We start from the raw sequence: 18404 nt of genomic DNA, 5'->3' as shown, positions 1-18404 counted from the left end.
TAAATTACACTCGTGGCTTGTACTGTATTCCTGTTGGAGGTGTGATTTAGTTAAATACTCCTCTGTTAGGAACGAATTTCACATATTTTTGTGAACAGGACAGAAAGTCTCTCTCTCTCTCTCTCTCTCTCTCTCTCTCACACACACACACACACACAGAGAGAGAGAGAGAGAGAGAGAGAGAGAGAATCACCAATGCTTTCATGACATCTTTTCACAGTCTCCCCCTTCTTTACCAAGCTAAATACACAGAAAGAGGCCATGTTTCTCTTGTCCAAGTTCACTTGCTCAATTATTATTATTATTATTATTATTAAATCAGTCTACCTAGAAACTCTGGTCTTTCTGAAGGAGGGGAGTGGAGCCCCTCCTCAACGCTAGATATTTTTGTTCTAAAATCATAACTTCTCAAGAGAAAGATGAAGACATGTTGGATTTGTTTTTTCCTCTGACGTTGAATTCTAATTTCTGTGAACCTGCTGCCTAAAACAAACAAGATACGGAATGAAATTTAAAAACATTTTTAAAATAAAAAAGATCGCTTTGTTAACCATCCAATCTATTATTACTTTTTCCTTCCCCTTTGTTGGAGGAGGGTGCGGAAGCAGGAGTGTGCAGGAAACAGGACAAACAGCTCCAGTTAAGGAAGGTCTCCTTATCAGAAAATCCGATTTTTCACTGAGCGGTCACTGCTGAAGAATGACCAACACATCCCTCTCTCTCTCTCTGTCTCAAAAAAAAAATTCAATAATTAGGGCACAATCTCTACTTGGAGTCAGTCCTGGGACTTTGGAGTAAATACCAATTTACCAATGATCTGATCCCATTCCTGGATGGCCTTTGGACATTAGTGGCTACTGGGAAGCCCTGGGTGGCTCACCAATGCTGCCAAATATGGAAGGTAGGCACCTAAGTTAATGGGAGGGGGTTTAAAAATAAGAGGGTAGAATCACACAGTTCTGTATGGCAGACTAAAAATTCAGGTGTTGGGGCTGGATCACACCGAAGAATTCTCAGTTATGATTGAGACCCAGGCTTGTGATTCTCCGAGACAGAGAAAACTAGCCCAGCTGAACCGAACTATTTCTTTTTAAAAGCAAACAATTTTGCAAACTTGTTCTCATTTGAATTATAAAGACACTGTCCGAGCCTTTTATTGGGTACGATAGTCAAAAGTACAAGACGCGAGCATGTAAAAAGCCCGAGTTTGGCGTGGCATAGCACACGGTGAAGCCTTACGACTCCACCACAGTTCGGGATCCTAGATTCTGGCGTACATAGCTCTGCAACTCTCCACCCTTTACAGCCTAGGGCCCTCCCTAGTAGAACTGCAGAAAGTCATGCTCTTTGGAGTTTCGCGTCATCGAGGGTCCTTTGTGTCAGGCCAAACGCGGCCGTGGCCTCCCTACGTCCGCCCACGTCCAAATCGGGGCTGTGAACAGTGCAAGACACCGAGCCTCCACGGCCCTCAGGGGGCCTCGCACGTGAGTCTCAGTACAATACACGTTTTAGTCCTGTCCGCCGGTCTCGGGGGATTTACATCTTTCAGAACGTCCTGGAGTTAGTGAGGTTTCGTGCCTACCCGGGCTCACATGGCAGACACGAACCGATCCACCGCGCCGGGGTAGGCGGTGGCGTGGCGGGAGTGGTAGGCACCGCCACCACCGGCTCCGAGTTGCCCACCGGGATTGTAGCAGGGTCCCAGCGCCGCTCCGAACTGGCCCGGCGACGTGCGCCCGTAGAAGTCCACCGTGGCCTCCACGCCGCCGCTGCCGCCTCCCGCGGGGGGCGAGGCCGGTCCGGCCAGGCGGCCCGCAGCAGCGGCGAAGAGCGCACTGCTCGCTCCTTGCGGGTACGCGCCGTCGGGGCCCGCGTAGGCGGCGGCATAGGCGGCGGGGTTGACCGGCCGCGCTCCGGTGCACACCGCCGGCTGGAAGCTCCCGGTGCCCGCCGCGCCCGCCGCAGCCGCGAAGGCGCACGAGCCGCCGGCCGCTGACGGCGCGGGGCCCAGATCGGGGCTGAGCGGCCGCTCGGGAACCAAGCCGAAGACCCGGCAGGGCCCCGGCGACGCGGCGGGGTAGTAGACCGGCGGAGGCGCGGCGAGTGGCGGCGCGTAGCCCGCATAGACGGCGCCCGGGTAAGCCGGCCTTGCGGCAGGCACGGCGCCCGGGAAGATGGCGGCAGCGGCAGCGGCGGCGGCAGCGGCTGCATCGTGCATGTAGGCCGGGTAGGTGGACAGGTCCGAGCGCTTGAAGCGCTTGCGGCGGCGCAGGAAGCTGCCGCTTTCGAACATGTCCTCGGCGTTGGGGTCGAGCGCCCAGTAATTGCCCTTGCCCGGGCGGCCCGCCTCGCGCGGGATCTTGAGGAAGCAGTCGTTGAGGGTGAGGTTGTGGCGGATGCTGTTCTGCCACTTCTTGGGGTTGTCGCGGTAGAACGGGAAGCGCTCGGTGATGAACTTGTAGATGCCGCCCAGAGTCAGGCGGCGCTCGGGCGCGTGCGCGATGGCCATAGCGATGAGCGCGATGTAGCTGTAGGGCGGCTTCCCCCGCTGCAGGGGGCGCTTGCGTCGCCGTCCTCCCGCGCCGCGACCCGCAGCCTCCGCCGGGACCCCCGCGCCCGCCGCCGCCGCCTCACCGCGCTCTTCCTTCACGGCCGCCAGCGTCTCGGGCTGCGGCGGGGGAGGCGGCGCGCTCTCGGCCGTCATGGCGCCGCGGTCCCTCCCCCCCGTACCCCCCGTCGTCTTCAGCTGTAGACGACCGCTCTGGCCGCAATCCCGATCCCACGGGAGCCGACGCCGGGGCTTTGCAGCGGGCACCGAGAGCGCTGAGGGCAGGGAACTTCGGGGTCTGGAGCGCTGAGTCCACCGACGGCTCCTGTGGGGCACCGGCCAGAGGATCCTTGGCGCTCTGGTGCCAGGCGATCAAGGGGTCCGGACGTGGCTCGAAGGCCGGGGTGGCGGCAGCTGTTTGGGAGTCCCTGCGGGTCTGAGGATGACCGTCGAGGCGGTGCGCGTAGAGGAGGCTGCAGGCTGGGGTCTCGTGCCAGGGCCTTCAGTGGGGGCACCGTACACCCCTGCAGGGGCCGCCCATGCCGCACCCCTACGGTGGAAGGTACAACCCAAGCGGAGGGCAGAGAGGCGAGACGGGCGAGCGGGCCGGGCCAGGTGGCGAGCAAGTGCTCCGTTCTGCGGCTCTGAACTCCAGCACGGAGTCCGGCCGGCGAGGCGCTCTCCTGCACACACCTGGGCCAGCTCCTCCCTCCGCTGGCTTCTCCTCCTTAAAGGCGCCAGCAAACGCGGGGCGTAGCCGCTTCCCTGCCCGCCCCCCCCCACTCCCCCCTTCCCCACCCCCGCGACGGGCACACCTCCCCAGGTAGCGGCTGGAGTCCCAAAACGTCAGAGCGGGGAGGGCGCCTGGAGATTCGGGGGCTGGCCCCCTCTGCGCGCCAAGCGGGAGACTGAGACTCCAGGAGCTCGGCCCAGCGCTCCTGAATCGGTCTTTGCGGAAAAGTTGTGTCTCACGTGGAAAGAGGGCTCATGGCATTTTCTTGTTCAGAGAGGGTAAGAACTGGACTAAAGTGGGGCGCGTTTAATTCTTGGGATGCCTTCCAAATCCAGGTTTAGGCTACCTGGCCCAATCTCTGGTGCAATTCATTTTCAGACAAGGATTCCCAGGTCTACAGCAACTTTGCTGCCCTCCGGTGCCTGCAGCCTGCGTCTGTTTTAGAGTAAGCTTTTCAGTTCGTGGTGAGGTAGTGCCACAGGGAGTCGCTTTACCAGGTTCCTGGTCTGTCCCGAAGTTTTGTATCTCAAGAGGTGTTTAGGGAAAGCCTCCTCGCCGCATCAGGGTCCTTAGGTGGCTTGGGACCCTTTTCTATATGCAGGAGAATGCCTGGTTAGCGAAGACTTGGCTCCTGCTGTCTGCAGTCGCCGCCTCTCAACCCCTCCACTACCACGGGGCCAGAGAGGGCCAGCCGCCTCTAGAGGTCTGAGTGAAGACTTGGGAGAGGATGCTGCAGTCAGTGCACAACTCTACTGGTGTATGCGTGTGTGTGCGTGCGTGCGTGCGCGCGCGCGCGCGCGCGCGTGTGTGTGTGTGTGTGTGTGTGTGTGTGTGTGTGTGTAGACTGTTCCAAAATGTCCGATTTCTGCCTTCCTCTGGCAGGATTCGGTGCTAGAGAGGGACTCCCAGCGGCGCAGCCCCACCTGCCTGGTTCGCTTTCTGGCCACTTTTGGAACTGGTTACGTTAGATTCCCAACTCAGGAATCTAAGATTTGGTTCTTAAGATCCTCACGGTGAAGCCAGTACCTTTCCTGAGCATGGGAATTGTGTAAGGAGCCGGACTGGAAAGAGACACACTGTGGAGGGTTCAGGTCTAACGTGGGTGGCCCAGCCTTCTGGTTTTATTGCGTTCTTCTTCAGTGAGCACTGGGTGGCTGCCTTTGAAAGAAAGAGGCAGAGAGCACAGATCCTCTCTCCTGCAGTCGACCTTGCTTGAAGACCTTCCCCAGCTCCTTGAATGCAGAGGGGCTTCCTGCTTGCTGCGGCCCCTCGCTCCTAAAGAAGCCAGGGGAAGCTAGATTTCTCACGTTTCTTTCCCCCCAGAGTAAACTTTAAGCCAATTATACGATTAGGAACGTCTGTGGTTCTCCATATTCCAAGATTTGTATTTCCAGATTTTAAATTCTGAGCGGTTATCTCAGTGTGAATCCCTACATTCTTGTGTCTATACAAATCTTCTAAGCGTCTAAAAGGCTGTAAATGGGCATTCAAGGTGGCTCGGCCTGTGCCGGCGCTTTCCACAAAGCCAAGGACTGAGAATGTCTCCTGGTAGTCCTCTGACTACTACAAAAGGTGTGCGTGTGTGCCTGCCGCCACGTCTTGTGCAACACACACACACACACACACACGCTCACACACACACGCTCACACACACACTAAATGTAAAAAATAAAAAGCCACTATGTACAGATGTTAGAACTACGGCTTTATGCCTGGAACTTGCTGCTCTATTGGAAGCTGCTTCTTTCTTTGAATTTTTTTTCTTTTCTACACTCTCAAGCATGTGTTATTTAATGTGAATTCCGATCCTAGGGTGTCTTACTGGAAGACCTGGGTCTTAATAAATGCATAATTGCTGTCTTCCTTACTTCCAAAATCGACTGTTTTGTAGGGGACTAGAAGAGCCTCAGTCTTGTGAGTTGTCTAATGTTCATTACAGTTTGCTTTAATGATTGTCCACGACTTTCTGATCACCCCCCCCCCCAACCGTCCTCTGACTCTGGCTAGAATCCTCCAGGCCCCCAGAGGTCTCTGGTCCTGCATCTCCATTCTTCCAGAATTCTGCTTCCCTCTGCTTGGTGGTACCTCAGTCTCCAGGGATTAGAATTCTCAAGATCATGACTACCAGGTTTGATGTTGGGTGGCGTTTGTGTGTGTGTGTGTGTGTAAGAGTCCTGAATTTTACTGCATACAATTTTATTCAGATGATGTACTCCTACACCCCATAGGGTGAGGGTTCTACTCATGATACAAAATTCTGACAAAGTTTACCCATTTGGATCAAAGCAATATAAACATTTCCTTCTACCCCTCCCCGAGTTGTTTTGAGCAGAGGTAGGTTGGTAATGGTCAAGTTTCTTCTTACTGGGGTAGAGTCACAGACTCTATTGGCAATTGCTTGAAGCTAAAGGGGATGGATTCCAGCACCTTGAAAAATCCAGCAGAGGTGGGAGTCACAGTGGGCTAATTTATTTCCTTCCATTGTTCAATCACAAGTGTTCCCAGCAACCCCTGGGACAACTTGCTCCATTAATGGTGTGTGTGTTGTGTTTTGGTTATTGGGGTGTCACAGAAGGCCTGGAAGTCTTCTGCAACAATTGGAAGCTCAGAAGAGGTTGAAAATGAAATCCAAGGGTCATGGAAAATTCCTCCATATTCCTTGACGCAGGTGTCTCTGCCTGCAGAAGCAGAGATAACCCCGGCCATCTGCCTAACGTTCTCGGGGGTTAGAGCTGGAGAAGGGCCTGACCGACCCAGGGCTTGGGAAGGAGATGGGACCATGAGGTGAGAGGCTACAGACCTCAGGCTCTTACTTTAGCTGGATGACCTCTTAGTCTTCTCCCTTCTCCCTTCTTAGTGTCTTCCTCCTGACCATTCTTTTAGCCCTTCTCATTTATTCAACAGTAACAGAAGACACTTGCACAGCTCAGAGGACACAGCCTCCATTATCAGGGTAATTTTAGGGGAGACTGCCGGGGCTCACTGGGTTGTATGGCTCCAGAGAGCACTGCCATCACACCAAACCAAACCAAACCAAACCAAACCAGCTCAGTGTGGTTGGTTGTAACAACTCTCGATCACTCATCCCAGGCCCAGCATCTGGGAACCAGCCCAGGAACGTCTGAGGCCTCAGTTTTCCCTTGAGGTGAGATGAAGGTGTGCTTTCTCCTCAGGGTAGAGAAGATGAGGTGGGGACTGAGTCCTGCAGTCCTTTTCTTTATCTTTTACATTGTTTTCAGGATGAAACAAGGGTGCGGAGAAAAGAAAAGATCAAAAGTTCTAGCTTGTGCCACTTGTGGGCAGAGGTGAGATGGCCCTGTTGGAGAAGACTAACTAGTTAAGTAAAATGTTTTCTGTGGCCTAGCTGTGGTTTTGTATCTCCACGGGGGTGGGGGTGGGGGTGGGGGGATCCCAGTGAGCAGGAACCTCTCAGGCTCCTAGAGTAGTGTGGGGATCTTGGAGCTGACTTAAAAAACAAAACAAAACAAAAACAAAAACAAAAAAACCCGTTTTCTCCCAGCCCATTCACTCAAATAGTGTAAACAGAATTATCATTCCGGTGATAAGTTCAGGGGCCAGACTTGCCACCAGCTTAAAGAAGCGCCTTTCTTTGGGTGCCTTGAGCCCTAGTTTAACTCCAGCCACAGGACCTGGGGCATTCGAACTCTCCAGAACGGATTCCCAGAGCAGAAGCCCGAGCTCCGCAGCTCTGTGAAGAAGAAGATGGCTCAGAGCGTTGAGCCCGGGCTCTCTCCGCACAGCTCGGACCGTCTGTGTCAGAGGCGAACCCAGGCCTGGACCTTGAGGGCGCTCCCGCCCTAGGGTGGCGCTCCACGCTTTCGGCTCCTGTAGTTTCCACCCAAAACATCAAAGGCATCAGCTCCATCACGCGCCGCGGGCTGGGGAGGGATAGAGTGGGGTGGACAGCTCCTTTTCAGCCTCTCTGGCCCGCGCAATTCAATTCAATTCCGGAATCCGGGGTGCTCCATCTATCTTTTGGTTCCTCGGGCTGGGATCGAGCTCCGTGTAAATGCTCAGGAGAATCCAGGAAGCCCAGAATTTGCAGGGATGATTGCTCGTCTTTATTTCGGAGGAAATAAACTTAATTACTTAATTACAAGGCACCGTAGAAAGGCGCTTCTTTAAGCTGGAGTTCTGCTCCCTGGACCCTGGTTCTTGTTCCTACTCCCTCGGAAGTGTAATTCTGTTTGCAGTATTTAAGTGAACAATCTCCTGGGATCCCCACATTATTTTGGGAGCCTAAGAGTCAAGGTCCCTGCACAGTGAGAGCCCAGTGGAAACACGAAATTCCAGCTCGGTCACAGAAAACATTATACTAATTACTTGATACTTCTTCTTCGTGGGCATCTCACCTCCTGCCACACGTGGCACAGGCTGGAAGTTTTGTCTTTTTTGCTAGATAGTCTCAAAAAGACCAGGCATGACTGCCCTTCCCGTTCAGGAGAGAGTTGCCCAGTACAAGGTTAGTTCCACAGTCAGAGGCACAGAAAGATACCACAATCCGCCTTTCCTTTGGTCCCCGATGCCTCCAGCGATCCGATGGCCAGGATGGTGCCCTCTGTAGCTCTTTCCCGGGGTGGAAAAGAGGCAGCTGGTAGCACGGGGCACAGGGGTGGTGGTGGTGGCAGTGGTGGTATAGAAGGTGTGGGGTAGGGGGATGAGGACGGTGTTAGAAGACGTTTGAACCAGGATGCCTGAGGGTGGTGGAGGTGGTGGTGTCTGCGTAGCCACACTCTGCCTGCCTTTTGAGAGTTTTGTTCGTTCTTGTGTTTCTCTGTATAGTCCTGGGATGCCGTGTGTGTTGATTTCACCTTTAGTTATTTTGCCTGTCCTGATTTTTGACTTGGGACAGAAAGAACAGGGCCAGTCGGTTCTCACAGCCTAAACCATCCTCTCCCATCCTGGAGGGGCAAGACCAGGGCAGGTGAGGGTCTACTCATCTACCCAGGAGGATACTGGGATTCCTTTGCACACACCTACACCCTGTGTCTATTAACCAGTAAGATAGGTCTCCAGGGCGCTGGGGGTGGGTGGGTCTAGTTGGGGAAGCTGAGCTTGCCTTCCTAGTGTGGACATAGTACGGGAGTGAGGAAAAGTGGAAGACTGGTATTGGGGTCCCTTTAGGTGTTGAGTGGTTCCTTACCTTCCCTGAACCCTGGCCAGGCCAACTGCCCCAGAGGGTAGGACAAAGGATCTGCTTAGAAGCAATTAGCTATGGGAGGAGCCACAGTAACAATGGCCCTTGCTGTTTCCGAGTTTGTCACTTTCCCCTTTAAGATTTCACCCTTCCTAAATTAGCTACTGTATCCCTGTTTCTATTTGTGTCACCTTTGGGGCCTTGGCCAGTCAGAGGTGATTGACATCAGTTTTATCTGGTGGTGAGCAAAAGGTTCAAGTGCATGTAAGAGGCTCCACCTCTGTTCCTAGACATCCCCTGCTGGCCCAGCCCTCCTCCTCCTCCCTGGGGACTGGGTCTCCAGATCCTGCCATTCACAGTTACTGGAGCAACCCGAACAAGAGCAGAAACAGAGGATCTGCCTGAAGAGGTGGAAGGGAACACCTTCTCCCCACCACGCAGGCTTCCTCAGCATTTTGTCAATGGCTTCAAGGCAAGCTGATTGGGCTGTGGCTAAGCAGGTGGAGGTGCTGATGCTGAGAGCTGACGGTAATCCCCAGGTAGGGAGACTGAGCCAAAACCAACAAGAAGACATTTGAAAACTGTTATGAAAACATTGTAACTTTACAGGAGACAAACCAAGAAGAAACTATCCCACCTGCCTGCTACTCAGCATTCATTTCCCGTTCATTTTCTCCTCTGTCTGTTCATTCCTCTTTGTGTTCTGGTGGATGCAAAGAACAGGAGGTTTACATGTAACTCTGGGGGTTCTGCACACAGGGTATTTGCATTATTTTGTAAATATAAATACATGAAGCTTCTCTCTGTCTCTCTGTCTGTCTCTGTCTCTCTGTCTTTCTCTCTGTCTCTCTCTGTCTGTCTCTGTCTGTCTGTCTGTCTGTCTGTCTCTCTCTCTCTCTCTCTCTCTCTCTGTGTGTGTGTGTGTGTGTGTGTGTGTAGGCCAGGGAATCAATCTTATTCCTTTGTTGCTGTCCACCTTGTGTTTTTGTGACAATGTTTCACTAAGCCTAGAGCTCATATAAACTAGCTCTAGGGCTTTCCTGTCTCCATCTTTCCAGCACTGTGATGGAAAGTGCACACAACACACAGTTTTGTGCATTGGGAGCTGGGGATTGAATTCAGGTCCTTATGCTTACAGGACACATAAGCACTTCACCCAGTGAACTGTTACCAGTCCTTCTACCTCTTTTAAAGCTAGGTTTTGCTATGGGATTGAAACTGGCCTCAAACCCATTCTGTACCTCAGGCTGGCCTTAAACTCATGATCACTGGGCCTCAGCTGAAGGAAATAGACGTATGTGCTACTATGTCAGGCTCTCCCCTTTTTTTTTTTTTTTTAATTTGTAATTGTGAATGAAACTGTCCAGCATGGATCTATTAGTACCTGCATGGCAGCTGGGCAATTAGGTCATTTCCAGTAGTTTTTGGTATAGGCCATGCCGCCAGGAAAATGTTTGTACCAGGGACTTTTTATTTCTTTTGATATATCCTTGATAGAAATTTCTGAAACAAGATCTATGAGACCACAGACACTTTTATGGTTCTCTACATTTAAAAAAAAATAATTTATTTTTATTTGATGTGCATAGGTGTTTTGGTCATCCCATTACTAACTGTAAGCAGCCATTGGTCTATTCTTGTTGCCATAGAGCTATTTTCATGTTATAGAATTGTATGGAATGAAATAATGCAACATCTTACTACTTTTTAATTAGTACAGATCATTTTGACACTCACCCATGTAGTGGTACCAAGTCCATTCACTTCCACCAACTTAAATGGTGTTCTCTTATAAGAATCTGCCTCCAGTTGTAGAAAGGTGGGCTGTTTCCAGTTTTGTCTGTCACAAACAGAGCTGTATGAACATTTGTGTAACATCTTTGTGTCAATACATGCTTTCATTACTCTTGGCATGTCCTCTGCTGTGGTGTGTCGGTTTGCATTTTAAATAACTGTTAGGCCATTGTGCAGACTTTCATTTCCATCACAGTGTGCCGGGGGTCCAGTTGTTCTGTCTCCCCACCAACATTCTGCATGCTCAATCTTTTTTTTTTTAAAGTATTTTATTGCCAGGCAGTGGTAGCATGCACCTTTAATCCCAGCACTCAGAAGGCAAAGGCAGGCAGAGCTCTGAGAGTTTGAGGCCAGCCTGGTGTATGGAGCAAGTTCCAGGACAGACAGGGCTATTCAGAGAAACCCAGTCTCCAAAAACAAAAGCAAACAAAATATTGTTTTAGAAATCATTTTGTGTAGGTTGGGTTCTTTACCTGACTGTATATCTGTGCACTATGTTCATACAGTACCCTTGAAGACCATAAGAGGGCTTGGATTCCCTGGGACTGACGTTTCAGATGGCTGTGTTACAATTGGCTCACAGTACTGAAAATTGAACCCCAGTCCTCTGTAAGAGCAGCCAGAGCTCTTAACCACTGAGCCCTGGCTCCAGCCCCAGAATAATTATTATCTTAATTTCATTTAAATCATTCAGTGACAGAATAAAGGAATGCAGGATGACCTATTATGGAATGAAGTTTTCTGAGCAGCAGAGGGTTCATGTTACCCCACAGCTTCTTATAAACAACTTATGTTAGAGCAATCCATTCATTACACTTGTGGAGCCTATGTAGATACATTTATTATCCAAAATTTATAGTATTTAGGAGGGTTTATTCTGTGTTATATAGTACTATGTGGGTTTGATTTCTTTTTTGAGAAATCCATAATGTAATTGTATTAGTCAGGGTTCTCTAGAGTCACAGAACTTATGGATAGTCTCTATATAGTAAAATAATTTATTGATGACTTACAGTCTGCAGCCCAATTCCCAACAATGGTTCAGTCCCAGCTGTGAATGGAAGTCCAAGGATCTAGCAGTTACTCAGTCCCACACGGCAAGCAGGCGAAGGAGCAAGAGCAAGACTCCCTTCTTCCAATGTCCTTATATTGTCTCCAGCAGAAGCTGTAGCCCAGATTAAAGGTGTGTTCCACCACACCTTTAATCCCAGATGAAAGGTGTAGCCCAGATTAAAGGTGTGTCCCACCATACCTTTAATCCCGGATGACCTTGAACTCGGAGATATAATCTTCTGGAATCCATAGCCACTATGCCTCAAGATCTTCATACCAAGATCCAGATCAGAATCTTCTATCTCCAAGCCTCCAGATAAGGGTCACTGGTGAGCCTTCCAATTCTGGATTGTAGTTCATTCCAAATATAGTCAAGTTGACAACCAGGAATAGCCACTACAGTAATATATTTCTTCTTGAGGGGCAGGAGAGATGCTTATTGGTTAAGAGCACTTGTTATTCTTTCAGAGGCTCTAAGTTCAGTTCCCAGCAACACAAACTTAGGCTAAGCTAAGGAACAAATGCTCTAATACTTGAGTCTATGGAGAGCATTTAATATTCAGACTGGAATAGTCTCTCACACTCTGATCATCACTAAGTTTCGAAACTAACGTCTTTCTTCTTTTTGAAGAGTATTTTAGTTGTCTGAGTCTATTCCATTTTTGTAGGATTTGGAGAAATTTACTAAAATTTCAAAACAATGCAACATACTACAGACTGGGGAGATGGCTCAGTGGTTAGGGAGTGCACAGCAGGCTGGGGAGGTGGCTCAGTGGTTAGGGGTACACACTGCTCTTGCAGAGGACTGGAGTTTGGTACCAGCACCCATGCCAGGCAGCTTATACTACCTGTAACTCCAGCTCCAGGGGATCTGACTCCTTCCCTGGCTCATGTGTACTGGCACACATCCATAGACACATATGCATGCGCATGCACTTTTAAAAAGTTTTTAAATTAAATTGCTACATAATTTTGGGTACCTAGTTTTCATTTCCATTCACCCCCAAAGTGTTTACAAATTTCCTTGTGATCTCTTTGGCCCTTGCTTGATTAGGAACACACTGCTTAGTCATCACATATCTTTAATTTTATAAATTTTCTTGTTGCTGGCATCTAATTTTATTCTATGTGAGTCACAGAAGAGGCCTTGTATGATTTCAATCCTTTAAAATATATCGGTGTCTTTAGTGTTAGTTGTCCCTCCCCATTTAACCCTCCTCTCCAGTTTCCTCTAGATCTCTTTATAACACCATATTCTATTTCTGCCTTCTTGGAACCCAGCCCTGCCCTCATCCCTAGCCACCTAACTGCTGTGGTTATTCTAAATGAAACAGATGTCTAAAGTTTAACATCTAACATCCATGTAAGAGAGAAGATATGTGATATTTGTCTTTCTGGCTCTGGATTACCTCACTCTGGATTATTATTTTTGGCTTAATCTATTTACCCGCAAATTTCATAATTTCTTTCTTAACTGCTGAACAATATTTTGTTGTGTAAATGTACTGGTTGATGGACATCTAGGCTGTCTCCAGTTTCTGACTATTATGAATTGAGGAGCAGTGATAAGCAAGGACCTACATAGTAAGATGTGGAGTCCTTTAGGTATGTGCCCTATATGCCCATGAGTGGAGTGCTGTACTCTTGATTTCCAGCTTTTTTTGGGAAATCTCTACATGGATTTCCATAGTAGCTTTTTGAAACATCATACAGAACCTACTACTGTAGAAACTTTCTAAAATATACATAGATATGAAAGAAATTTCAATGGATTTGCCATTTAGTGGCAGAGATAATGCCCCAATTAGATATCTTATGCTACCAAGTACCTTAGTACCAGACACGTGTTTCATCTTGTTGAGTTGTTGGCCAAAACTATCTCCTAGAGTTTCTCTCCCCAGACATTATAGGCAGTTAGTTACCAGTGGCAGTGATTACCCTCCACAACCTGATGGTAAGGTCCTGTTGCTGAAGGCAACACTTATGTCACTAAGCATGTGGAGTTCAAGCTGGTGCCCAAATAGGAGCTTTACCCTTATGACTAACATTCACGGTGCTGGGAGGTATTATACACCATTCGGTTATGAGCCTGCAACTTGCCTACAAGATCTACTGGTCCAGTAGTGGTGCCAATGTCATTGGAACAACCAACCACTTTTTAAAACTGACTTAAGGTCTGCTCCAAGAGATGGAACCCATATTTTACTGCTAAAGTGGCCAAGAACCTGAAACAACTAGCTAGGTCATAGGTCATAAGGGAAAACTTATTACTATTGTTCTGCTAAATGAACTTAGCAGAAAAATGACTTCCATTGACATAATGTTATACTCTTAGATCAGTGCATTGCTCACCCTTCATCAGAGAAACTTCTTGCAGTAGATGGTAATTTGCACAGAGACCCACAACTGAACAATATGCAGAGAGTGAGAGACTTTGAGAGCACCAACCGAGCCCTACATAAAATGTCTTTATCTAACGCCTTTCTCCAAGGCTCAGGGATCTATGCAGAAGAGAAAGTTGAAAGAATGTAAGAACCAGAGGTGGCAGATGACCACAAGAAAACATCATCTTTTGCTTATACAACAGGCATGATACATATATCACCTCACAGAGACTGCAGTAACATGCACGAGACCTACAGTATTCAGTCAGACTTCAGCACTGAGAAGCAGAAGTGGGCACAGTCTCACTGCTCCCCCCGGAAGCAATTTGCAGTTGATACCTTCTGGGAGAGGGCACATCTGTTTTCTCCAGTTGAGTAACACTGAGGATATCACGCCCATCCACCTCCCTTCAGGGCAGGCCCCATGCCCGTGAGGGACTCTATGTATTTTGTGGGCATTTTTTTTGTGGAATATTTTGACTTTATTTTTCGCACGTGCACACACACACACACACACACACACACACACACACACACACACACACACAGAGGGGGAAGGGGGAGAGGGAGAGGATCTGGGAAGAGCTGAGGAAAGGGAAAAATAGGATCAAAACATACAGTATAAAGAAAACCAATAAAGTATATTGGAGCTTGTTTTGTTGCCCAGTGCATGATCATGATCTGTTCTGGAAAGTGTTCCCTATGCATGTGAAAGGACTTGCAGTCAGGTAGCAGACTGCTCCCTGGATGTCTTAGCAACCTGGAACCATGATAGTACCATCCTCCAGGCAGCAGATCTGATCTATGTGAACTCAATTGCTTTAGACTAGGACGATTTATAAGAGAAGTGGAGAGATGAAGAAATAAAAGAGCAAAGGTGTGGAAATGCAGGTGTGAAATGAACTGAGAAACTTGAAACAGTTACTGTTCAGAACAATCTACAGATCTTCTATTGGGTGAAGTTTCCCTCTGTTGATGATACTGTACATCTGAACATTTGTTGAGCAAGACACCTGTGTCAGGTTTAGGAGTTGAACATGTCTTGGTTCATTTAGCCAAGCTCCCAACAGCCCCATCTCAATCTCTCTATTTCCTGCTGAAGCCCTGCAGGAATCTAGCATATTTCTGCTGCTATGTTTGCACCCTCTTCCAGGGTCCACACAGTTTGCATTTCCTAGTGGAGGAGAAGTGCAGGTTCTCTCATCATTTGGTCTCTGTTGTCAGGCTGAGACATTAGGTCTCTGTTGTCAGAGGGTGAGCTCCCTGCTTGAGTCTAACAGGTTCAAGTGGCCTCTGGGCAATTGGCTTCATCAGTATGAAGGTAGGAGTCTTGCTTCTCCAGGCCTCATGGGGAGCTTTTGGTCCTGTAATTGAAGAGTCATCAGGGACACGGCAGCATAAAGCATCCACCACCCTGTTGGTACCTTCAGTATAATAGCCCCAGAGCAGTCAGTTCTGGGTAGGAAGCTGCTTTATGATCATGTAGTGTAGGACTTGGAACAGGCTCACTTTCCTGTCCTGCAGGGTCATGTTTTTATACACTGTGTAAAGTTTACCCTTGTGCTATTCAAATGCTGATTTCTTTACCCTCATATCTTGTTTCGTAATGCTAATACCAATAAGCTCCTGTCTCAAGTTTGTGTAAACAGTTCTTACTATCTATTCTCTGCCTTGTCAATAAATGCTGATCGCCCAATGACTGGGCAGAATAGAGAATAGGGTAGGACATCTACCAACCAGAGGAAGGAGAGAAAGAGAGGGAGATTCAGATCAGTGGCAGGATGGAGGAATTGGAGCCCTGAAGAAGAGGACCATAGAGCCAGATCAATAATAATATGCAGGTATCATTGGACGGAGCTGGGAGGTAGCCAGACTAGCACAGAAAGTAAGATAGATCATTTAACTGCTCAGCTATTGAGGTGCAGTTTTAAATGAATATTGATTGGTGTAATCTGTGTGACTACTGGGGAATAGTATAAGGTACAGAAATACAGCCACCAAATTAATTCATTGCTAACATTCATAGTAAGAACAATTCATTTATTGATGGCGACCAATGTGGGGTACCATCTGTAAAAATTTGGTCCAATTTTGCCTTCTAGCCTCATGCTCCCAGAAATAAGACTTAGACTCAAAATATATTTACAGATATACCATATAGCTAGGCTCTACACTGACTAGATTATAACTAAAATAACCCAATTATTTTAACCTACATTCTGCCATGTGGCTGGTTACCTGTGCTCAGGTACCATGAGTTTGTATCCTGGGCTGATCTCCTGCACCTGGCTATATCCCAGAATTCTCTCTCCGCTTAGATGTCCCACCTCCCACCCATTCCCTGCCGAAGCCATTTTTAATTGACCAGCGATGCATACATACAGTACCCAAAATATTTTCTCTACACTCTCCAGAGTCCATTTCTTCAGCTGTAGAATTGAGGGAAGATTGGGCCAGCTAGGCTAGCAGTTCTTCCACATTAGCAAAATACATATCAAACAAACAAACAAACAAAACCTTGCCCACCACATTCTTTTCTTTTCCTGTTGCCGTGACAGAATTCCAGACAGAAGCAACTTAAGGGAGGAGGGTTTATTTTGGCGCATGGTTTTGAGGGATACAGTATGTCATGGAGGAGAAAGTACAGTGGTGTCAGGAGTGGGAGCTTGTAGCTGTACTCACTGAATCATAGAGGACTAGAGCGTAGAGAGCTCAGGCTGGAACCAGACGTGGCTAATGTCTTCATGGACTACTCCTAGCCACCTGCTTCTGCTAGCAAGGCCGCAGTTCCTAAGGATCTACAACCTCCAAAATAGCCCCACAGCTGAGGGACAAATGTTCAAATTCATGAGACTGTGGGGCATTTTACATTGTAACTGTAGCATTCACTGATTAAATCGTCCACAGATCTTACATAATATATGCATAAGCACACATGTATGGATATACCTATGTGCATATGCATATATGTCAAACTCTTTATGATAAATAAAGTACAAATCCACTTAAAGGTGTTGCTGAAGTTTTGATCTTTTGTATTTCAATAGAAATTTCTCAATTTTACTAAAAGCCCAGTGTCTGCCTTATAGTTTTGTGTATAAGATGAGGTCTGTGGGATTTATATCCTCACATTTAGAGCAATTGAGAAGCACTAAAATATTTCCCAAGGCCCGTTCCAACCAATGAAGCATATTAAAGACACTTAACAATCATGGGCCAGACATGGTGGCACATGTGTGTAATGACAGCACTCAGGAGGCAGAGATAGGAAGATCATGACAAGTTGGGGGCCTGACAATAGGTATTGACCAATCAGAATGCATATGTTGTAATGAGGATCAACCTTAATGGCTTCCTGCTGTGCCTTTTAAATTAATTAATGAACTATTTTTAAAACTTCTTTAGTGGTAGGACTCGGAGGAATGCTCAGGAGTCACATGAAGAAAAAGCAGGACACTGGAGTTTGATGGCTGGAGTCTGGGCAGCAGCTGTTTGTCTATGTGAAGGTAATGTCTGCACATTCAGTGCACAGGCACCACATATAGGCTGTCCTTCCAGTGGCATATAATACAGTGGCCTACAGTGTCTATGGCATACAGTGTCGTGGCATAAGAGATACTTGTGGCGTATAGTACAGTAGCGTACAGTGCCTATGGTATACAGTTCCTGTGGCATACAGTGCAGTGGCATGCAGTGCCTGTGGCATACAGTGCCTGTGGCACACAGTGCCTATGGTATACAGTGCAGTGGCATGCAGTGCCTGTGGCATACAGTACCTAATACCTGTGGTATGCAATGCAGTGGTATACAGTGGCTGTGGTATGCAATGCAGTGGCATTCAGTGCCTGTGGCACACAGTGCCTATGGTATACAGTGCAGTGGCATGCAGTGCCTGTGGCATACAGTACCTGTGGTACATAATACCTGTGGTATGCAATGCAGTGGTATACAGTGGCTGTGGTATGCAATGCAGTGGCATTCAGTGCCTGTGGCATACAGGTGGGTGAAGGCTGAGGCCTGGATACTGGGTCCCTCCCGCAGAGCTCTGTCTGTCAGTCTGTGTCTCCTGGGTGGGGCCTTCATGCCTGATTGCACAGGGCTTGGGTTGTGCAGGGTCCCTGCTGTGCTGTGGCCTCTAAGTGAGGAACTCATGAAAATCTTGCAGCTTTGAATAGCCTCATGGCTGCTGAGAGGCAGAAGACTGGCTGTGTTTTGCCAGTCAAATCATTTGGCTTTGTCTGTTCTTTGTCACAGGCAGGACAGACATCCACACGACACCAGGAGCTGTGTGGGTCGGCCTCAAGAGGTGGAGGACCCTGGTAGCCTGCAGCAGAAGCCTGTGCTGCATCCTGGTGGAGCGGAGTGTAGCGCCCACCTGCTGAATCCTCCTTCCATGCAGAGCTTAGGCTGAAACCAGAAGGGTGAAGATCCCGACTCTCAAGGTCCCAGAAGCACTGGGAGCCCCAAACACCGCCTGACCACTTCTTTTGCCGTAACTACGCTGAGACTAGTCCAGATTCAGAGCTGAAGGCAATAAGGAAGGCTTCTGAACTGCTTGGCTACAGACCAAGTGGTTCACTTAGGTCTTGACTTTTGAAAAATTGTGTTAAAAACATATAATAATCTAAAACTTAGGCTATGCTCACTTGTCTGGTTCTAGAAGTTTGATTACGAAATTTGTTTGTTAAGAGCACCTTCCCCGTTTAGCTTTGAGGCATGACAGCTGTCCTTGTG

General features: G+C 48.4%; 1 protein-coding gene and 2 long non-coding RNA genes across 3 annotated transcripts in view; 1 reads left to right on the top strand and 2 right to left on the bottom strand.

Annotated features, from left to right (window-relative positions):
* Nucleotides 1-1123: 1123 nt before the first annotated feature.
* Nucleotides 1124-3254, bottom strand: Foxe1 (forkhead box E1). Its single transcript, NM_183298.2, has one exon. The coding sequence runs from the start codon at nucleotides 2702-2704 to the stop codon at nucleotides 1589-1591; it is 1116 nt and encodes a 371-aa protein (NP_899121.1). The 5' UTR covers nucleotides 2705-3254; the 3' UTR covers nucleotides 1124-1588.
* A 162-nt stretch (nucleotides 3255-3416) lies between these two features.
* Gm12446 (predicted gene 12446) overlaps nucleotides 3417-18404 on the top strand; it is a 44858-nt gene continuing 29870 nt past the window's right edge. The window contains exons 1-3 of the long non-coding RNA NR_165272.1: nucleotides 3417-3559; nucleotides 17076-17176; nucleotides 17925-18112. This is a non-coding gene — a long non-coding RNA (predicted gene 12446). The remainder of the gene's footprint in view (nucleotides 3560-17075; nucleotides 17177-17924; nucleotides 18113-18404) is intronic.
* Nucleotides 16243-18027, bottom strand: Gm42280. The gene is made up of 2 exons (XR_001784278.2): nucleotides 17595-18027; nucleotides 16243-17453 (listed from the first exon to the last, which is right to left on the bottom strand). It is a non-coding gene; the product is annotated as a predicted gene, 42280 (long non-coding RNA).

The sequence above is a fragment of the Mus musculus genome, chromosome 4 (assembly GCF_000001635.26).
Source record: "Mus musculus strain C57BL/6J chromosome 4, GRCm38.p6 C57BL/6J".
Lineage (NCBI taxonomy): Eukaryota > Metazoa > Chordata > Mammalia > Rodentia > Muridae > Mus > Mus musculus.
The sequence above is the reverse complement of the archived record's forward strand: the minus strand, read 5'-3'. Positions and strand labels throughout refer to the sequence as shown.

What these genes read in the sequence shown, in the direction of transcription:
- Foxe1 (NM_183298.2), bottom strand. Translation starts at nt 2,704, where the DNA reads ATGACGGCCGAGAGCGCGCCGCCTCCCCCGCCGCAGCCCGAGACGCTG.